The sequence below is a fragment of the Leucoraja erinacea genome, chromosome 3 (assembly GCF_028641065.1).
Source record: "Leucoraja erinacea ecotype New England chromosome 3, Leri_hhj_1, whole genome shotgun sequence".
In the NCBI taxonomy this organism is placed as follows: domain Eukaryota; kingdom Metazoa; phylum Chordata; class Chondrichthyes; order Rajiformes; family Rajidae; genus Leucoraja; species Leucoraja erinaceus.
Window position 1 is genome coordinate 17194810 of NC_073379.1, and position 23314 is coordinate 17218123.

At 44.0% G+C, this 23314-nt stretch overlaps 1 protein-coding gene across 3 annotated transcripts in view; it reads left to right on the plus strand.

Moving 5' to 3' along the window:
- gak (cyclin G associated kinase) overlaps nucleotides 1-23314 on the plus strand; it is a 118097-nt gene that overhangs the window by 52249 nt on the left and 42534 nt on the right. For all 3 annotated transcript variants that reach the window (XM_055632218.1, XM_055632219.1, XM_055632217.1), the window contains exons 12-16: nucleotides 9721-9770; nucleotides 13328-13476; nucleotides 17341-17463; nucleotides 18947-19080; nucleotides 21690-21884. In XM_055632218.1, the coding sequence (XP_055488193.1) occupies nucleotides 9721-9770; nucleotides 13328-13476; nucleotides 17341-17463; nucleotides 18947-19080; nucleotides 21690-21884 (651 nt within the window). The remainder of the gene's footprint in view (nucleotides 1-9720; nucleotides 9771-13327; nucleotides 13477-17340; nucleotides 17464-18946; nucleotides 19081-21689; nucleotides 21885-23314) is intronic.

The following is a 23314-nucleotide window of genomic DNA, read 5'->3' on the forward strand; positions in this document are numbered from 1 at the left end:
TAATCTACTCTCGGCTCGTCAAGTACACACAACACATTGCAATATATATGTAACACCACATTGCAGGTTCTACAGAGAACAGCAATTATTATAATTTTTAATGAATTTTTACAAAATCGGTAGTGTTTATTTATACTGTTTACGCTGAGGTCACCTCATGATGCAGCTGTACACGTCGGTAGCCAGACTACACTTGGAGAACTGTATGACGTCTGCTCACCCAGTTACAGGAAGTGTGGCATTTATCAGAAAGGGTGCAACTTGGATTCACCAGGGTGTTACCAGGGCTTGTGGGCTTGAGTTATATGGAGTGGTTGGATAGACTGCGGCCGTTTACTTCAGAGCGCCGGAGGACGAGTGATAACCTTCCTGATGAGTATAAAATTATGTGTGTCCAGTGAGGTTGTGAGAAGGGTCTTGTGGGTGGACATTGCAACAGCCCACCTGGAAAGGGAGGGTGGGAGAGAGAGAGAGAGAGGGGGGGGGCAAAGAGGGGTGAGAGGAAGAGTGGGTGAGAGAGAGGGGGAGAGAGAGGGGAGTGGGGAGAGAGGGAGTGGGGGTAGAAAGGGAGAGAGCTGGGAGAGGGAGATAGAGAGAGAGGGGAGGTGAGAGGAGAGAGAAAGGATGGGAGAGATAGTGTGAGAGATGGGAAGAGAGAAGAAATAAGAGGGAGGTGGAGGGAGAGGGAGAAGGATAGAGGGAGAGAAAGGGAGAGGGGGGGAGAGAAAGGGAGGGTGGGAGGGCAAGAGGAAGGGAGAGAGAGAACGAGAGAAAAAGAGCGAGGGGGAGGGGGAAAAGGAGAGATGGGAAAGGGAGGGGGAAAGAGGGAGGTAGGGAGAGGGCGAGAGGGAGAGGGAATATAAAAAAATATGAAGAAACATTAGGGCTGAATGTTGAAAATATCCATGGACAAGGGTATGATTATGGTGCCAATTCGAAGGGACATACCTCAGGTGCGCAGGCACGACTTCTACAGACACCGCATCTATATGTGGAAAACAACACTCAACTTTCAATATATGTCTGGATTTGGATTTACCAGCTTCTGGAGAGAAACGGACAAATGTAAAATTGTTTATATTTGGTGTAAGCGAGCTCTTGTGGGGAGCTCTCGGGGCATTTGTGGATATTTTTTATCATGTTGAAAAATCTCCATGAGTCTTCCCGCGCTTACCTGCCATTAGCGAGTCTTCCCCAGTACCTGCCGTTAGCGCTAAGAGACGTCCCCGATATCGGACGTACCCGCTACGTTTATTCTCCACGCTTACCACGAGTTTGATTTTTTTAAAACTCCGGAGAGCTCTTGGAATGAACTCGCACCGTGGGACAGGGCTATCAGTCGAAACAGGGCGGACCACGTGAAGGTTGCAATCTCCCACTCCACTCCTGAACCTATTTTTTGTGTCTCTAAAGGGAAGTATGATAACGCATACTTCCAGTGCAGGGCCGCAGGGACAACAGCTCCATCCAAGGCTCCAGCCCAGGCTATCACACAAACAAACCTCCCATCCATTGACTTCATCTACACCTCACGCTGCCTCGGCAAGGCCAGCAGCATCATCAAGGACCAATCCCACCCCAGACGCTTCCTCTTCTCTCCTCTCCCAGCAGGTTAAAGATATAGAAGTATGAAAATACACACCTATAGATTCAGGATTTCTTCCCAGCTGTTATCAGGCAACTGAACTCTCTCTGGCAAGAGTTCTCTTGCTGCACCGCCTGTGATTCCTCCAGCTCTCCCACTCCATGAGCATGTTTTAACCCAAACTCGTTACCACAGACCATTGTGGGTTCCACGTTTACTTGATCATTGTTACTTTTTTTGCATATCTTTCATTCATTTGCTCCATATCTCTCTGTATCACCGTCTATATCTCTCGTTTCCCTTTCCCCTGACTCTCAGTCTGAAGAAGGGTCTTGACCCGAAACGCTACTTATTCCTTTTCTCCAGAGATGCTGCCTGTCCCGCTGAGTTCCTCTGGCTTTTTATGTCATCCTACCAACAACTCGGACTATCTTTGACCGTACTTTATAAACTTTATAGCACTAATGTTATTCACGTTATTCCCCTTATCATGTATCTGTAGACTGTGGATGGCTCAATTGTAATTGTGTATTGTCTTTCCACTGACAGGTTAACATGCAACAACAGTTTTTTTCACTGTACCTCGGTACACGTGACAATAAACTAAACTCAAACAAGAGCTGTCATATTTTGCCTACTTCATTTTTTTTTTTGGATTATATGGTTATTTGTCTCGGGTTTTGGGGAGAAGGCAGGAGAATGGGGTTAGGAGGGAGAGATAGATCAGTCATGATTGAATGGCAGAGTAGACTTGATGGGCCGAATTCTACTCCTATTAGTTATGATCTTATGATTTCTATGTAATCTGTGGTCAGTGGTTCGACGCTCTCTTCCACCATTTTTTGGATATTGTTGAGACCACAGATTTTAGAGACCCCCCCCAAAAAAATGGAGGAAGAACGACAGAAATATACGTTACTTGTACCATATAAACATTTAATCCATTAGTTTAAAATTTAGCCCACAAAAGAAAACAATAATGCCAAGTTACGTTGCACTCTCTTGCCCCGTTTCTTGAACTGCAAGCAGAGATATATATTAGAAATTACACGAAAATGTGTGTGGGCGCATAAGAAAAGCGAGAGAGATGGCAATAGATTGGAGTTTAGTTTCTCCCACCCCCTCTTTTTCTTTCTGAATATTCTTTCTGCTCTCATCCATTGGTATTAGCAAGAAGCACAGACCTAACAGTAGAGGCATTGTGTTAGTTGTTAGTCAGCTGGCGCAGCAGCCAAGTCTCCATTTGTTTTCTTAGTTCATTGACAACCCATTTAATGAAGATGCCTTTCGCTAGAATTTTGAGTTTTCAATCAACAATGCAGAAAATAGTTTTGTTTCAAATAAATGCCAATTTGGCTGGGCTGCCAATTATGCCACTTGCATTTCCTTTTTTACTTTGCATGTCTTTGCGTGGGATTTCACAGAGAATGTTTTATTAATAATTTGCGTGCACTTATAATCAGTTTTATTTCCCATTAAGAATGTTGCTGTTTGTCACTGTTATTTTGAGTATTCATTGCTCAATTTCTTTCTTTTTCAACATCTCTCTGCTTCCCATAGCAATCCCAGGTAAATACATTTGGTTCTTCTGTGTGCTGTTAAGGCTTATAACAATCTAGGTTTTGCTCATCTTTTGTCAGTTTGCTGTGGAATTCAGATTAGATAGTTTTGCATGTTGCTTTCTTAAAGGTTGCAACCTTAAACGCTTTAAGTTACATCCAGATTCATGGACAGTTTATTCCCCGCTGTTCTCTGGCAACTGAATCATCCTACCACAACCAGAGAGCAGTGCTGAACTGCTATCTACCTCATTGGTGACCCTCGGACTATCCTTGATTGGACTTTGCTGGCTTTACCTTGCACTAAACGTTATTCCCTTATCATGTATCTATACACTGTGAATGGCTTGATTGTAATCATGTAGTTGTCTTTCTGCTGACTGGATAGCACGCAACAAAAAGCTTTTCACTGTACCTCGGTACACATGACAATAAACAAAACTGCAACTGTGATTCTGTTTTACAGCAGGATGATTGCTATTGAAATGGGAGCTGGGAGGAATTTGTTTAGGCATCTTGGTCAGTGTGGTCAAGTTGGGCCGTAGAGCCTGCTATTTGAGTATCAGATGCCACTTCTCTTGTGGCTGTATAGAGTGCAGTGGAGGAGCACAAGCACCTGGTGTTCTGACAGTGATCCAGTTCATTTACATGGGGATTGGCAGTATGCACATTTGGGAAGATCATCTTTCTTTTTAATTATTTAAATGATCATGACTTCCAAGTGTTTTAGTTTAGTTTAATTTAGACAGCGTGGAAACAGTCCCATGCTGACCTGCCATCCCCGCACACTTATGCTATCCTACACACACTGGGGATAATTTACTCTTTTCCCGAGCCAATTAGCCTACAAACCTGTATGTCTTTGGAGCGTGGGAGGAAACTAGAGCACCCGGAGAAAACCTATGGAGTCACGGGGAGAACGTACAAATTCCGTGCATGCAGTACCCTTGGGCAGGATCGAACCCGGGTCTCTGGCGCTGCAAGGCAGCAGCTGCGCCACCATGCTGCCCTTTTAATGCATTTTGCATTTTTTTTCCATTATTTATATCAGTTCTAATACTTAAATATCTTCCCATCCGAGCTATTTAAAAACTTTATTTGCTTCCAGTATTGAGCAGGGATAAAGTCCTGCTCTATCAGTGTCTCCCCGTGGTTAGGATAATGCTGCATGAGGCCCAGTTGTTGCTACAGCCAGGATACTGAGTGCCTTTGCTTTTGGCCAAACACATCTGGATCCAGTGTAGGGGCATTGACTTTAGCAGTGGGCCAGATCCAGTGCCTTTTACTCATTGTTTTCATTTAACTTTGGTTAGTCTACGAGGCTGACTTCACAGATGTTGAGACAGGGGAATGGAGTGACTCTGTCTGTGGATGTTGGTTGCATGTCGATTTACACTTGAAAACACACACCTCCAAATTCAGAGACAGTTTCTTCCCTGCTGTTATCAATCAACTGAACCATCCTACCACAACCAGAGAGCAATGCTGAACTACTATCTACCTCTTTGGTGAGCCTCAGACTATCCTTGATCGGACTTTGCTGGCTTTACATTGCACTAAATGTTATTCCCTTATCGTGTACCTATACACTGTAAATGGCTCGATTGCAATCATGTATTTGTTTTGTCTTTCACCTGACTGGATAGCACGCAACAAACGCTTTTCATCGGTACACGTGGCAATAAACTAAATTGAACTAAAGTAAAATCACACGTTTTAGTATTTACAGATACAGCCCTCAGTGACATGATCCAGTCCCTTCCTCAATCTCAACATCAAGTCCCCAATTCACTCTTGTGAGGTGATGTGAAGTAATAAATTGCACAAAGTTATTTAACTCTTTTAGATATATTGATTTCTTGGTGCAATTTTGTTTTTGATCTAATTACTATAATAACTAATTGTATTGATATTAATTGTATTAATATATAGTTTAGTAGAAAATAACCACACAATTCCTGAGTAAATCAGCGGGACAGGCGGCATCTCTGGATAGAAGGAATGGGTGACGTTTTGGGTCGAGACCTTCAGACTGAATCAGGGGAGAGTGAGACACAGAGATAAGGAAATATCAGATGTGAAAACAGGACAAAGGCGATATAGATCAAGGAAAATGTAGAATAGATCATTGTTAGTTAGGAGAAGGTGACAACAAAGCATACAGAGTTAAATGTAAATTAGACAGTCAGACAGGTTGGAGAATTGGTAAGGGGGGAGGGATGGAGAGAGAGGGTAGGCCCCAACCTCGGGTGAACTAAGTGGAGGAGGACTGGACTTTTTGGTGCCTTCCCTCCCAGTGAAAAATTTTGATTCTGCTGTGGAGGGACATTTCATGTTAAACTCTATAGTGTGTTCTATTTTATATGGATGTATGGTAACTAATTTCTTCTCTGTAAAGCACTTTGGCTTCAACGTGATTTGATTTAAAAGTGCTATGTAAATAAAAATTACTTACTTACTTAAAGATTACTTGAAGTTAGAGAAGTCAATATTCATACCGCTGGGGTGTAAGCTGCCCAAACGAACTATGAGGTGTTGTTCCTCCAATTTGTGCTGGGCCTTACTCTGATAATGGAGAAGGCCCAGGACAGAAAAGTATAGTTGTTATAACCATATAATAACAATTACAGCACGGAAACAGGCCATCTCGGCCCTACAAGTCCGTGCCGAAACAACTTTTTTCCCCTTAGTCCCACCTGCCTGCAATCATACCATAACCCTCCACTCCCTTCTCTTCCATATGCCTATCCAATTTATTTTTAAATGATACCAACGAACCTGCCTCCACCACTTCCACTGGAAGCTCATTCCACATCGCTACCACTCTCTGAGTAAAGAAGTTCCCCCTCATGTTACCCCTAAACTTCTGTCCCTTAATTCTGAAGTTATGTCTCTTGTTTGAATCTTCCCTATTCTCAAAGGGAAAAGCTGATCCACATCAACTCTGTCTATCCCTTTCATCATTTTAAAGACCTCTATCAAGTAGGTCACCTTGGACATGCTAGTTGCAGGAAGATTGTTCCCGATGTTAGGGAAGTCCAGGACAAGGGGTCACAGCTTAAGGATAAGGGGGAAATCCTTTAAAACTGAGATGAGAAGAACTTTTTTTCACACAGAGAGTGGTGAATCTCAGGAACTCTCTGCCACAGAGGGTAGTTGAGGCCAGTTCATTGGCTATATTTAAGAGGGAGTTAGATGTGGCCCTTGTGGCTAAGGGGATCAGGGGGTATGGAGAGAAGACAGGTATGGGATACTGAATTGGATGATCAGCCATGATCATATTGAATGGCGGTGCAGGCTCGAAGGGCCGAATGGCCTACTCCTGCACCTAATTTCTATGTTTCTATGTTTCTAAGTCCCCCCCTTAACCTTCTGCGCTCCAGAGAATAAAGACCTAACTTATGGGAAATGTTTGCAACTCATTTTGCCAGGATTTAGTTTATTTTTAACAAGTTTGAACATGTGTCTTTTCAAAGTTGAAATAAAATGGAAAGTATTGGGAAATATTGGGAATTCTCAACAAATCAGGTGCTGTGGATAGAGAATAGTTTATTATATTTCCTTGTGCTCATTTGCTATTCATTAGGCATGGAATTGGTATTTTTGACCAGATTGGGAAAATTCCTTGTTGGTGAAATATCACTGTGTTAATCTACGTCACAGTTTACATGGAGGAACTATCTATATTACTAAATCTCTGATCTTGACCGCTTTTGGCCGACTGTGCTGCGATTTCCGAGAGAACGCCGCCACCTACGGCCGTTATTTTTGGTCACCTCGCTCAGAGCCCCTCTCCGCCGTATGAGTGCAGAGGATTTTTTCCGTCGATGAAAAATGAGAGATATTAATGCTTTTACAAAATTCCCCATTCTCTCTGCTGCCCCCGCTGGAGGCAGGGGGAGGGACAATAAAACCAGGAAGTGTTGTGCCTCACTCATTCTCTGCCAGACCTAGGAAGCGAGAGGGTCTGGAAGAGACTGAGCTGCGAATAACACTGAACGCACGTCTACTCCATGGTGAGTCCCCTCGATACGAACGTAAAGCGGCTGCAGCCCTTTTTAACATGTTTATGTTCACAAAATGAATTTTGGTTGTCGGGTGTCTGCAGCCCAATTGTTTGCCTCGCCTTTTTTAACAAGTTTGTGTTCACAAAATGAATTTTGGTTGTCGGGATAGTTGGATACCTGCCCAAGCATCCATACGGCCTACAATGTCTATACTAGCCCTCTGGAAACCAGTACCTTCGGCCCGCAACACCCATACTAGCGCAACAGACAGCCCCCACCCACTGGTGAGCAGTATAGGAATTGGTGGAGAGGTGGAATATTGCGTCGGTGACCAGCCCTCCCGTGTGATGCTGGGACCCAACGGGTCCCACTTAGTCTAGTTTTATGATGAATATATCCTTTTTAATTACTTTAGGTCTTAATATGAATTATTTTTATTACTTCCAGTTATTTAGCCTAGTTTAGAGATACAGCGCGGAAGCAGGCCCTTCAGCCCACCGAGTCCCCGCCGACCATCGATCCCGGCAAACTAAAGTGTCTTTGGAGTGTGGGAGGAAACCGGAGTACCCAGAGAAAACCCACGCAGGTCACGGGGAGAAAGTACAGAGTCCGTACAGACAGCACCCGTAGTCAGGATCAAACCCGGGTCTTGGGCTCTGTAAAGGGTCTGTCCCACTTGATTTTCTCGCCGACTCTCTGTACCCGTCATTAGTTGCAGCAGTAGGCCAATAATTTTCAACATGTTGAAAATCAAGCGGCGACCAGAAAAAGGACGACCAAAAAGGCGTCACCACGCCATACAGGCGACATGTTGCGAGTAGTTGCCCAAAAAATTGTGCCTTTTTCTGGTCGCCACTGGATTTTCAACGTTGAAAATTTTCGGCGACCTGCTGCGACAATGACGGGTGCCAGCAGTCGCCAGAAAAAATTGCGTAAGTGGGACAGGCCCTTCAGGCAACAACACTACCGCTGCCCCATATTGTGTCTTGACGTGGGGGAAATTTACAAATGTCCTTACAACATTGAAGAAAGCTATTTCAGCTCATGTAATCAAAGCTGAATTCCCGAGTAACCCCATTCTCTCGCTGATTTTCTTTATAACCAGTGCTTTATTTTTTTCTCTACTTTTGAGGTTTTAAAATTTGAAGCTCTGGTTTGTGTAATTGTACGATCCCAACTTTACTGTAACATGAGAACATTTTAAAGGAAAAGAATGAAAATAAATGAATGCTGATGGATAATGATATGTGCCGGTATAAACTAGTTTTTCATGTTTTTAAAATTGTTGATTTTATACATTGTGGTTATTTGTTTATTAAATTAGAAGTTGTTTGGTCACAAAATCGGAGTGGCGCAGTGGTAGAGTTGCTGATTACAGTCAGAGACCCGAGTATGATCCTGACTGTGGGTGCTGTCTGTGTGGAGTTTGTACGTCCTCTCTGTGACTGCGTGGGTTTTCTCCAGGTGCTCCGGGTTCCTCCCACACTCCAAAGACATGCAGATTTGTGGGTTAATTGGCTTCTGTAAATTGTCCCTAATGTGTTGGATAGAACTAGTGTATGGATGATCACAGGTTGACGCGGACTTGGTGGGTCGGTGCCTGTTTCCACGCTGTAACTCTAAACTCAGCACATAAGATGGGGGTATGTTGATGGAAAAGAATAGTTGACTAATGTGGCTTTCTTTTTAATTGTTCTATGCTGGCACCTTTATGTCAAATAAAAACATTGCCTATCACTATAAGGTAGACAAAAAAGTGGGAGAAACTCAGCGGGTGAGGCAGCATCGATGTAGCAAAGGAATAGGTGACGTTTCGTGTCGAGACCCTTCTTCAGAGCCTATAACTATGCTCACCAAGTTCTTATCACGAGCGACAATTTACAATGGGCAATTATTCTGGTAACCTGCACATTTCTGAGATGTGTCCGAACATGCACACTCCACACAGATAGCACTGGAGGTCAGAATTAAACATGAATCACTGGGGTTGTGAAGCAGTATCTGTTCCACGCGTGTGTTGCTTGAAACTCTGATGGAAATAACTTTAGTGGTAATTTTGATAACAGAAATACAGGGGAGTAGGACTACTGGACTGCTTCAATAAGAGGTAGCACAAACATGACATGGTGAATGGTTTGTGACAATGACGATAGCTGACCTTTGGGTATTAATTTCCCAGACATTAACATTAATGTTGTAGGAAGGAACCACAGATGCTGGTTCAAACCGAAGTTAGACACAAAATGCTGGAGTAACTCAGCACAGGCAGCATCTCTGGAGATAAGGAATGGGTGACGTTTCGGGTCGAGACCCTTCAGACTGCCAAACGCCCTTTATTTATATTAATGTCTGGCTCATTGTATTTCGTTCTGTTTCTCAGTACAAACTTACCCTCTGTGAAAGCAATGATTACCTCAGGCGTTGATTTTAATCTTCCACCTTTTGCAATCCAGACCAGTGCATGAATGCCTCGTTCTTCACTTTGCCCTTCCTGTTTACTGGTTAAGTTAAATATTTTTTTATTTTGCAATTCTATTCTAATGCAGTGCTTTTGTGCCTTTTTCATCAGTTATGCGAAAGGAGATTTGGACATTTCGTACGTAACCTCTAGAATAGCCGGTGAGTCAGCGATCCTTTCACTTTCAGTGACTAATTGTTTCATTAACTGCTTCCAACAATAGAATTTACTTTAACCACAAAAGCTAACCTTTAACTGAGAGTTACTTGTTCATGACCCAGACTCAATGTATGTCTGGTGTATTCCAATAAACATTTATTGAGCTTTTCAAGGTTCACCGTCATCCCTACCAGCTTGATCACCAAACTCAGTGGACTTGGCATCTCCACCTTCCTCTGCAACTGGACACTGGACTTCCTCACTAACAGACCACAGTCTGTTAGGGTCAATAACCTCACCTCCTCCACTATAACACTGAACACCGGAGTGCCACAGGGCTGTGTGCTCAGCCCTCTCCTCTACTCCCTCTTCACCCACGACTGCATCCCAAAGTACGGATCCAACGCCATTATTAAGTTTGCTGACGATACCACGGTAGTAGGACTGATCAGCGACAACGATGAGTCAGCCTACAGGGAGGAGATCCAGCACCTGACAGCCTGGTGTGCCAACAATAACCTCGTCCTCAACTCCAAAAAGACAAAGGAGATTATTGTTGACTTCAGGCAGACCAGAGGAGGCAGTCATACCCCCATCCACATAAACGGGACTGAGGTGGAGCGCGTCTCCAGCTATAAATTCCTCGGAGTACATATCTCGGAGGATTTGTCCTGGTCCCTCAACACCTCCAAGCTGATCAAAAAGGCACAGCAGCGCCTTTACTTCCTGAGGAGGCTCAAGAAAGCCCACCTGTCCCCCCGGGTCCTGACCAACTTTTACCGCTGTACCATAGAGAGTATCCTGACCACCTGCTTCACGGTATGGTACAGCAGCTGCACTGCTGCGGACAGGAAGGCACTACAACGGGCGGTGAAAACCGCGCAGCACATCATCGGTGCCCCGCTCCCTGCCATGGATGCCCTCCACCGAAAACGGTGTCTGAGACGGGCTGGGAAGATCATCAAAGACCCCTCACACCCCAACCATGGACTGTTTGCCCTCCTCCCATCAGGGAGGCGGTACAGGAGCCTCAGGTCACGTACTAGTAGGATGAGGAATAGCTTCTACAACAACACAATCACATTGCTGAACTCGGAGTCCCGCCGATAGATTTGTCTGGTCCCTCCGTCCTCATTGTTTAATTATTCTGTATTTCTTGATTATTCTGTATCTTCTCTCTTTCTATTTTTTTTGTTTTCTTTATGTACAACTACTACGGACTGACGCAAAACTGCATTTTGTTGTACTCATACTTGTATTTGTGCGACGACATTAAAGTTGAATTGAATTGAATTGATATATTCAGGAAACAACAGAGTGTCATACAGCTGTATTCACTGGAATATAGAAGGATGAGAGGGAATCTTATAGAAACATATACAATTATTATGGGATTGGACAGGCTAGATGCAGGAAACATGTTCCCGATGTTGGGGGAATCCAGAACCAGGGTCCACAGTTTAAGAATAAGTCGTAGGCCATTTAGGACTGAGATGAGGAAAAACATTTTCATCCGGAGAGTTGGGAATTTGTGGAATTCTCTGCCTCAGAAGGCAGTGGAGGCCGATTTACTGAATGCATTCAAAAGAGAGTTAGAGAGAGCTCTTAGGGCTAGCGGAATCAAGGGATGCGGGGAGAAGGCAGGAACGGGGTACTGATTGTGGATGATCAGCCATGATCACATTGAATGGCGGTGCTGGCTCGAAGGGCCGAACGGCCTACTCCTGCACCTATTGTCTATGTTTCTATGTAAGCACGGAAACAGGCCCTTTGGCCCAACTAGCTCATGCCGATGGAGATGCCCCATGTACACTAGTCCCACCTGCCTGCATTTGGCCCATATTCCTCAAAAACCTTTTTTATCCATGTGCTTGTTGGGACGTCAAGCTCTCCCAAAATTTGATATTCTGGATATTATGTGGAGAACTCTGCCCGGTCCATCACGGGTACTAACTTCCCCGCCATCAAAGGGATCTATAAAGGCGCTGTCTCAAAAAGACAGCCAGCATCATCAAGGACCTATGCAACCCAGACAATGCTCTCACTTCATTCCTACCCTCAGGAAGAAGGAAAATGAGTCTAAAAACTGTAAGATCTAGGAGTGGCTGCTTCCCAACAACCATCAGACTATTGAACACTAAGGACTCCAACTAAACTCTGAACTACGAGCTGCCAAGGTTCCACGATAGACTTTGGACCTTGTTTTGTTTCTGCGTAATGTTGTTTCTTTAATTTATTGAACTTTTTAATGTTGTTTGTTATATTATCCATTGTACTGTAATTGCAAACCTGTTATTCCGCTGCTGCAAGTAAGAATTTTATTGTCCGTTTCGGGAAGGATGAAGATAAAACCCTCTTGACTCTTGAAGCAAATACTTCCACTTATCAGTGTGTTTGCAACAACTCCGATTGACGTTGGAAGTTAAATCTGAAGTCTCGATGAGATCGCTTCCATTTTTGCGCGATTCATGAAATGTTGATCTAACATGAGCCGCAAGCATTTATCGAGCAAGGTTTTCAAGAATGATCTCGGGGATGAGTAGGTTAACATACGATGGAACATTTGATGGCACTGGGCCTGTACTCGCCAGTGTTTAGAAGGATGAAGGGTGGTGAATCTGTGGAATTCATTGCCACAGAAGGCTGTGGAGGCCAAGTCAATGGATATTTTTAAGGCAGAGATAGATAGATTCATGATTAGGATGGGTGTCAGGGGTTATGGAGAGAAGGTAGGAGAATGGGATTCGAAGGGAGAGATCGATCAGCCACGATACAATGGGGGGGGGGGGGGGTACACTTGATGGGCCGAATGGCCTAATTCTACTCCTGTCACATGATCTTATGATGAGGGAGGATCTCGTTGAAACTTTCCGAATAGTGAAAGGCTTGGATGGAGTGGATGTGGAGAGGATGTTTCCACTAATGGGAGAGCCTGGGACAAGAGGTCGTAGCCTCCGAATTAATGAATGTCTTTAGGGAGAAGATGGGGAGGGGAATTTCTTTAGTCAGAGGATGGTGAATCTGTGTAATTCTTTGACTCGGAAGGCTGTGGAGGCAAAGTCAGTGAATATTTTTAAGGTAGAGATAGGTCGATTCTTGATTAATACGGGTGTCAGAGGTTATGGGGGGAAGGCAGGAGATTGGGGTTAGGGGGGGACAGATAAATCAGCCATGATTGAATGGCAGACGTGATGGGACGAATGGCCTAATTCTGCTCCTATGACTTATGCCCTCATGCCCATTTGAGAAAAACTTTGCGGAAAATGCTTCTGAAAACACACAATTACTGCAATTAAAATTTGGCAAAGCTGCCATCAGTGGGTGATTTACAGCAAGTATATTCTGAACAATCTCAAAAGAAAATGGAGCAGTAATTATAGAGTCGACATTCTAATTACAATTTTTGCATAAATGTTTTCCACAGAGGATAATATGGCCACCATGGAGTGCTAGTCAGTAATGTGATTAATAAGTTCTGGTGTCATTTAAATCATTTGCAATTCACAAGCCCTGCAGTTTGGTGCCAAGTATTTGTAAAATGTCTCAACTTTTCCCACAGTTATGTCGTTTCCAGCTGAGGGTGTGGAGTCGGCCATCAAGAATAACATTGAAGATGTCAGGTTGTTTCTAGATTCCCGGCATCCAGGTCATTATGCTGTTTATAATCTCTCTCAGCGCTCGTACAGATCATCCAGATTCCATAACAGGGTATGTGTCATAAATGTGAATGCAAATGATTATGAATATGATTAAAGTGTGTGTAGGAAGGAACTGCAGATGCTGGTTTACACCGAAGATAGACACAAAATGCTGGAGTAAAAGACCTGTCCCACGGTACGAGTTCATTCAAGAGCGCTCCCGAGTTAAAAAAACTTTCCAACTCGTGGTAAGCACGGAGAATGAACGTAGCAGATATGTCGGAGCTCGGGGACGTCTCTTAGAGGCTCGTAATGCTAACGGCAGGTAATCGGGAAGACTCGCTAACGGCAGGTAAGCTTGGGAAGATTTGTGTAGATTTTTCAACATGTTGAAAAATGTCCACGAGAGCCCCGAGTACCGACGAGCGGCCATTACCATAAATCTCCAAGTTCGAATCAGGGCATACTCGGGAGAGCTCTTGGAATGAACTCGTACCGTGGGACAGGGGTTTTACTCAGCGGGACAGGCAGCATCTCTGGAGAGAACGAATGGGTGACGTCACCCATTCCTTCTCTCCAGAGATGCTGCCTGTCCCTATGAGTTACTCCAGCATTTTGTGTCTATCTTCGAGCAAATTTAAAGTTGCCTTCCTCCTTTGGTGGCAGACAAAAATGCTGGAGGAACTCAGCAGGTGAGGCAGCATCTATGGAGCGAAGGAAATAGGCAACGTTTCGGGTCGAGACCCTTGGCTGTGGGGTTTTCTTTATATTTTGTTGCTCAAGTTAATGAATAATAGAACAATCGACTAGCTGCACGTTGAAAAATGTTCAACACTTGGCGGCTAAATCGTATCCACTGACCTGTTGTGGGCATTCCTGGAGGTGGGAGGAGAGAAAAAGTACTTATTACCCAAGATAGACACTAAAGTGCTGGAATAAGTCAGTGGAGGAAAAGGGTGAGTGACGTTTCCGATCGGGCCAGGACCCTTCTGCAGCTTGGGAATGCAGAAGGATCCCGACCCGACCAGAAACGTCACCCATCCTTTTTCTTTAGAGATGCTGCCTGACCCGCTGAGTTACTCCAGCACTTTGTGTCCATCTTTGGTATAAACCAGTGTCTGCCGTTCTTTGTTTCTACTGCTAGTTATCTAACTTTGTTTTTCTGTATCCAACCTCAAACCCCCCCCTTTTTTTGTTTTCAATGATGCATCCATCAAATCTTTTGTGAATCAAAATTAAAATGACTGCTTAGCGACAGGGTATGTGTAATGTAATGAATGCAAAGGAGAAATCTTTATAATTAAGAATTCTGTATCAGAATCTATGGACATAAAATATCTCAAATGTTGTTTTGGATTTGAATAAAATGGTATAATAGAAATGCAATTTTAATTCTTATCACAAATTCAGCCTGAAACCATTTCAGTGAATGTCCCCCTATTATAATCACTTCTAGATATCTGTTGGCTCCCTGTTTAGAGAAAAAAATGATATTTATGCCTTTGGTTTTATTAATAGGTTTACTGTTGCTTGCTCTTGAACTTGGAAACTGTTCTGTCGACCTTCGAGGGTATTAGCAGTGAAGATTATTTTTTGAAGCATTATTTGCTTTAATGTTGAAATTGAGGAGGGACTTGGGAGTGCTGGTGCAGGACTCCAAAAAAAGCTAATTTGCAAGTCTAATCAGTGGTAAGGAAGGCAAATTCAATGCTAGCATTTATATCAAGAGGACTGGAATACAAAAACAGTGATGTAATGCTGGAGCTCTGTAAGGCGCTGGTTAGGCCGCATTTGGAATACTATGAACAAATCTGGGCCCGATATCTGAGGACGGATGTGCTGGCTCTGGAGAGGGTCCAGAGGAGGTTTACAGGAATGATTCCAGGAAGGAGTGGGTGAGTCTATGATGAGCGTTTGACAGCACTGGGCCTGTACTCGCTGGAGTTTAGAGGGTTGAGTGGAGATCTCATTGAAACTTACAGAATAATGAAAGGCATAGATAGAGTGGATGTGGAAAGGATGTTTCCACTGGTGGGAGAGTCTAAGACCAGAGGTCATAGCCTCAGAATTAAAGGGCGCTCTTTTAGAAAGGAGGTGAGGAGAAACTTCTTTAGTCAGAGGGTAGTTCATCTGTGGAACTCATTGCCACAGAGGGCTGTGGAGGTCAAGTCAGTGGATATATTTAAGGCAGAGATAGACAAATTCTAGATTAGAACTGGTGTCAAGGGTTATGGGGAGAAGGCAGGAGAATGGGATTAGGAGGCAGAGTTCAGCCAGGATTGAATGGCAGAGTAAACACTATGGGCCAAATGGCCTGATTCTACTAAAACCTGTGAGAAAGGAAGATTAACTCGCTTGTCTGGGTGTTTAAGAAGGAACTGCAGATGTTAGAAAAATCGAAGATAGACAAAAATGCTGGAGAAACTCAGCGGTTGAGGCAGCATCTATGGAGCGAAGGAATAGGTGACGTTTCGGGTCAAGACCCTTCTTCAGACTTCTCTTGTCTGGGTTATTTGCTCTGCCTATGACAATACTTTTAAAGCTTGCAGCACTAATAGGCATTGTCCAGTTTCATTTCATAAGGAACTGGATATCTCGTTGCACTGATGTGCAATGACAATAAAATATATGATTATTATTATTATTATTATTATTATATTCTCTGTTATTAAAGTTTCAAATTCAAATATCTTAAAAATTATATGTTGGAATTTTAATGAATATTTGCAGTGCTACCAACTGCGAAGAATCAATACAAGGAACTTTTATTCCTTAGGGATTTATGTCATTGTTTAACGCTGGAGCTTTCCTATCTTTTATACGCAATGATGGATCAAGAACATAAAAATGTTTATGAAGGACACGTATGTTCTTTGACGTTTTGGGTTGGGACTCTTCTTCAGTCTAAAGAAGGGTCCCAAAAGATAGGTTATTTTCTTGTCGTATGACTGCAGAAACCAAATTTCGTATGAACTTCATTAGAGGTTCAAATGTCAATAAACGGTATTGTATTGTATTGTCTGTACAGATATTCATAAAATTCCAGCATATTCTCGTCTCGCCTCGCGCGCTTGGCTTTGCAGCTCCCTGTTGCATGCAGATTTCTCCCTGGTCTCAGGCTCAAACCATGGAGAAACTAACAGCTGGATGGAGCTGTGTATCCAGCAGAAGACGGGGAGGGAGTAGCTTTCATTACATCCGAAGGGAGGTGATGAGAGAGAACCCCCGCAGTCGATCAGTCCATGGGGCAGTCCCCGGCAGTGGCCGAACTCACCACGCCAGCCAGGGGGCAGCCCTGACCCACTGAGTGTTGGCATCGCTTGCCCAAGGTCACCTGATGAATGCCAACTTGCACAGGCAGCCTCTACATACTGAGCCATGGGCATTTACTGCTGTGTGAGCACCAGTTGTCGACATGGATATGCACCAGGTACCCAGCACAACAGCACTGCCACCAAAACAACTCCATTTTAACCATTGTTTCCACTAGCTCTCAGTAAGATAGACACAAAGTGCTGGAGTAACTCAGAGGGTTAGGCAACAACTATGCAGAAAAACTATAGGTGATATTTTGTGTTGAAAGCCTTCTGAAGTAGGGTCCCGATCCAAAACGTAACCTATCCTTTTTCTCCACAGATGCTGCTTGACCCGCTGATTTACTCCAACACTTTGTGCCGATCTTTGTTATAAACCAGCATATGGAGTTCTTTATTTCTTTGTGATGTAATCTTTGAGTTACTCCACTAGCTTGTGCTTATCTTTGTTATAAACCAGCAACTAAGGTTAATTATTTCTATATATGAGATCTTTGAATTTCTGAACAAAGTTAATCTAACGTGGTGACATTTACATTCACTGCATGATATACTGCATGGTTTCAGTAAAGCACAGGAGTGGTTTGTTTAAAGCATGTTCTTTGTTCTTGTAATGCTAGGTTTCGGAATGCGGTTGGCCTACGAGACGTGCCCCAAGTCTGCAAAATCTGTACAACATTTGCAAGAATATGCACTTGTGGTTGAAGCAAGATACAAAGAATATTTGTGTTGTCCATTGCCTTGTGAGTAGTACAAAACTTGTATTTGTGATGCATCATTTTTTGGCACATTGGCCTTCGCCAGTCAGCGTATTGAGCATAGAAGATGGGAGGTCATGTTGCAGTTATATAAGACATTGGTGAGGCCGCATTTAGAGTATTGTGTTCAGTTCTGGGCACCATGTTATAGGGAGAGGCTGAGTAGGCTGGGACTCCTTGGAGCACAGGAGGATGAGGGGGATCTTATAGAAGTGTATGAAATCATGAGAGGAATAGATCAGGTAGATGCACAGAGTCTCTTGACCAGAGTAGGTGAATCGAGAATCAGAGGACATAGGTTTAAGGTAAAGGGGGAAAGATTTAATAGGAATCTGAGGGGTAACCTATTCACACAAAGGGTAGTGGGTGTACGGAACAAGCTGCCAGAGGAAGTAGTGGAGGCTGGGACTATCCCAACGTTGAAGAAACAATTGGACAGGTACATGGATAGGACAGGTTTGGAGTGATATGGGCCAAACGCAGGCAGATGGGACTAGTGTAGATGGATCATGTTGGTCGGTGTGGGCTAGTTGGGCCGAAGGGTCTGTTTCCATATGTATCACGATCAGATCGTAAATTGTTTGTTGGAACAACACTACTTAAGAGGTAATTTTTATTAAGAAGTGCAAAAGGAATAGAAAATTATTTTCATTCATTTCATTTGGGACAGGAGGACGGGCTAATATTGGTAAAGCTCCGACTGAAGGCTTGTCAGAAAAGGTTGTTCCTATAAACAGGTCTTGATTTGAACATTTGGGCGGGTTTGGAGCCAAAAAGCCTTGAATACATAGGAGACAATTGGATAATGGTTATGTTTTGGATTGATGAGCTGATATGGCTGTATAAATGTTTCCCAAATATTTTTTCAAGGTTAAGAACAATTTAAACTAATCAGTGAAATATTTCTTTAAGAGCAGATTAAAAAATCTTTGATTTATCCATTATCATTTGTGGGACAGTGTTTTTTCCCCCGTAAAATCTGTGCTTGAAGGAGGAGAAAAACATTCTGAATTGAGGGAGAAAGCAGATACACAGAGTTGGGTGTTTTTCACAAACATAAACTTTGTACGTTTTCCCCGTGACTTGCGTAGGTTTTTTCCCAGATCTTCGGTTTCCTCCCACACACCAAAAACGTACAGGTTTGTAGGTTAATTGGCTTGGTATAAGTGTAAATTGTCCCTAATGTGTGAAGGCTAGTGTTAATATGCGGGGATCACTGGTCAGTGCAGACTCGGTGGGCCGAAGGGCCTGTATCGGTGCCTCCGTACCTCCCGTGAATGCAGAGATTGACGGATTCTTGATTGGTACGGATGTCAAGGGTTATGGGGAGAAGGCAGGAGAATGGGGTTGAGAGGGAAAGATAGACCAGCCATGATTGAATGGTAGAGTAGACTTGATGGGCCAAATGGCCTGCTTCTTCTCCTATGACTTATGGACATGAACGTATGATTGAAATCTTTCACCACAGGATGGCCGAGCAGCATCCGCAGTGGTAGTCTGTTCCTTCCTCTGCTTTTGCCGCCTCTTCACCACGGCTGAAGCTGCCGTGTACATGTTCAGTATGAAGAGGTCACCACCCGGTATCTGGGCTTCCCACAAAAGGTACGCACTTTTAAAATTCATAATACAGGCACCTCACGTTTTGCACGGCAGTTACATTCTTGAAAAATCCGGCTTGTAATTCAAAAACCTATAAATTAAACATATACGCCCTCTCCCATCAGGCAAGTATGAAACCGCACACATCCAAATTCAGGGACAGTTTTTTCCAGCTGCTATCGGGAAACTGAACCTTCTTGCCAATAATTAGAGAGCACTATCTACCTCATTGTAGACCCTCGGGCGATCTATGATCGGACTTTACTGAACTTTGCCTTGTAGTATTGTTATTCACGTGATTCCCTTTATCGTGTATCTGTACGCTGTGGATGGCTCGATTGTAATCATGTATTCTCTTTCCGTTGACTGGTTAGCACAAAAGAAAAGCTTTCCACTGCACCTCGGTACACGCGACAATGAACTAAACTCAAACAACGCTGCCTAGTGTACATTTGAGCGGGTCATTTAAAAAATACTAGTGTGTAAAATTGGGCTTTGGAATGAAACGAACAAGTGCGTTATTACAAAAAGGCGTAAATCAAACGCGCGTGAAGCGCGAGGTGGCTTTGTAACGTTGACTTTGTAAAGAGGGTGTGACTGGTTCCACCAAGATGGATGATGGATGCAACATCCCTGTGGCTATCAAACTGTACAACTCCTCCCCCTTCTGTCGTGGGGTAGACTGACTCGTTACTTTAGTTTTCCATTTACTGTATCTTGTGTTTTATGACAGTTGGCAGACCAATTTCCCTCCTGGGATGAAGTTCTATCATATTGTATTGTATCGACATTGACCAGGCATAGTTGAATGAAGGATTGCAGTTTGTTGCTATGTTGAAGAGAGCACAAGGTGGTTATCACTGTTGCACCAAGGGTGGGGCGGTGGAAAAAGGCAGAGAGCGAGGAGGGAATGTTGGTTTGAATTGCACTTATTTTAATGCAAGGGACCTGACGCGTTAAGGCAGATTACCTCAGGGCATGGATAGGTACGAGCGACTGGTTAAGAGAAGAGCAGGATTGGCACATCAAAGTTCCGGGGTACGGGTGCTTCAGGAGAGACAGAGGTGAGGATAAAAGAGGGGGGGTGGGGGGTGGACTGGTGGGGGGGGAGAGGTTGTGTTATTGTTTACGGAGGATGTCACGGCAGTGGTTCAAGGTGGCATTACAGACGGTTCGTCTAGTGAGGCTATATTGGTAGAGCTGAGGAACAAGAAAGGGATGATCACCTTGTCGGGGGTGTACTACAGACCCCCGAATAGTCAACGGGAATTAGAAGAGCAAACATGCCAGGAGATTGCAGACAGCTGCAGGTCAAATAAGGTTGTTGTAGTTGGGGATTTTAACTTTCCCAATATAGACTGGGAATATCATAGTGTAAAATGTTTAGACCGGGTGCAATTTGTCAAAAGTGTTCAGGAGAGTTTACTCCAGCAGTATGTAGAGGTCCCCATGTGTAAGAGGGCAACACTTGATCTAGTCTTTGGAAATTGGGAAGTGCGAGTGGATGAAGTGTTCGTGGAGGAGTTTTTTGGGACCAGTGATCACTGTTCGATTAGGTTTAAGATAGTTATGGATAGGGACAGAGAGGGCCCGCGCGTTAAAATGCTAAATTCGGGTAAGGCCAACGTTGGGGGTATGAGAGAGGGACTCGCTCGTGTTGATTGGCGTTCCTTTGCTTGCAGGAAAAGGAACGTCAGGAAAGTGGGATGTTTTTAAAAGTGTGCTGACAAGAGCTCAAAATATGCATGTCCCTGTTGGAGTGAAGGGCAAGACAGGCAAACGTAAGGAAGCTTGGATGACGAGGGAAATAGAGATTTGGAATGGAAGTGTAGCAAATAATTCCAAGTGTGAGTCTTCGTCTTACTTCACCTCTAGTTATAAAAGGGAAACAAGTGAAGACCGTGTGCTATATTGAAATAGACAATAGACTATATACAATAGACAATAGGTGCAGGAGTAGGCCATTCGGCCCTTCGAGCCAGCACCGCCATTCAATGTGATCATATCTGATCATCCTCAATCAGTATCCCGTTCCTGCCTTCTCCCCATATCCCCTGACTCCGCTATTTTTAAGAGCTCTATCTAGCTCTCTCTTGAAAGCATCCAGAGAACCTGCCACCACCGCCCTCACCAGACTCACCACTCTCTGCAAGAAAAAGTGTTTCCTTGTCTCCGTTCTAAATGGCTTACTCCTTATTCTTGAACTGTGGCCCCTGGTTCTGGACTCCCCCAACATCGGGAACATGTTTCCTGCCTCTAGCGTGTCCAAACCCTTAACAATCTTATATGTTTCAAATGTTCAAAATACCTGAAACCATTCTTTTAATTTCAGTAATAATTATTGCTATTGAATATGAGCGAGACCTTGGGTAAACTCAGTAAGCTGGTGTTCCAGACCATGCATAAATTGTCAGAAAGTGAACCACCTTCCTGTGTTGATGACTGTAGTTTATCACAGTAGTCCGAAGAAGGGTCTTGACCCGAAACGTTGCCTATTTCCTTCGCTCCATGGATGCTGCCTCATCCGCTGAGTTTCTCTAGCATTTTTGTCTCCCTTCGTAGTTTATCACAATGTCACTCAGTGTTTGTATCCTGCCCCTTGTGTTTCATAGGTATGTGGAATACATGTGCGACATGATGGCAGAAGAACCGATAATCCCACATAACAAATGCATCCTGATCAAGTCCATTGTGATGACACCAGTTCCTCTATTTAACAAACAACGCAATGCCTGTCGGCCATTTTGTGAGATATATGTCGGCGATGAGCGGGTGGTGACCACCTCCGAAGAATATGATAAACTGAGGTAAATGCAGACTGGTTATTTTGTTATTTGCAGTCTATTGCCACTTTCTCATCTGGTCATAAGGGATAGGAACAGAATTAGGCCATTCGGCCCATCAAGTCTTCTCCGCCCTTCAATTATGGCCGATCTATCTCTGCCTCCCAACCCCATTCTCCTGCCTTGTTCCAGTATCCCATGACAACCTTTCTCTGCCTCCGCAATTTCTGTTTCAGTCTCATTGATTTGAAAATATTAAATTGTTATTATCCCAAAGGGGCGTGACTAAATTGACGGACCCACTCGAAGATGAGTGGGGCAATGTATTGCCCAACTGCTTGTTACGCAGAGGATGCTGGGTACCTGGAACACGCTGCCAGGGATGGTGGTGGAGGCAGGGGATATGTGTCCCCTGCGGACAGAGGAGATTACTTTAACCTGGCATCATGTTTGGCATGGGTATGATGGGCTGAAGGGCCTGCTCCCGTGCTGAACTGTTCTATATTACATGTTCTGTGATACAATGGTTCAATGGTGCTTTTATCGTCACATGTATAAACGCACAGTGAAATTTATTTCTCACATACAGTCTAATCCAATATTGTCATATCTAAACATATCCATGATTAGCAAGTGTACAGAAATAGTTTATTAAGCACACGTGCAAGAGGCGCTGTGTTTGTGCACCATTTTCAAAATCCAGTCCACGCTGAATTTGTTTGAGCGGTTCTTATGCCAGGCAAGCCCCAGGCTGTAGCGGACTTCCAGCCGTAGCTTGGACCTCTCCTCACCCGTCCACCATTATCGCCCTCCCGTAGCTGACCTTGTAGGTAGGTCGGACCACTGGTCCCTCTCCGACCGGCCTTGCTCCTCGCCCGATGCATCCATTGTTATTGTTGCCGGCCCTGACCTCCCGGTCTCCGTTCTCCGGGGACGGGTAGGGTACCTGTAACATGCTGCCATGGGGTGGTGGTGGAGGCAGATATGATTGTTTTTAAAAATTATACAAATACTTTTATTCAGAAAATAAAAATACAGACTATAAACATGATCAAAGACTGCCTATATTGACAGTTTACAAACACAGGGTCATCAGATTAATATATCGCCAACTTTATCAACAATACACTCGACCTCCCGTGGCAACCAGCGTTCACAGAAGGCCTCCATAGTCCCCGTGCACACCGCGTGTTCCCCCTCCAGGAACAGGTGGGCTGGGACGTAGGCCCGGAAAAGTGGCGCTTAAGATGCTTTGAGATAGGCACATGGGTATGCAAGGTATATAAGGACTGGACAAGCTCGATGCAGGAATAATGTTCCCAATGTTGGGTGAGTCTAGAACCAGGGGCCACAGTCTTAGAATAAAGGGGAGGCCATTTAAGACTGAGGTGAGAAAAAACTTTTTCGCCCAGAGGGTTGTGAATTTATGGAATTCCCTGCCTCAGAGGGCAGTG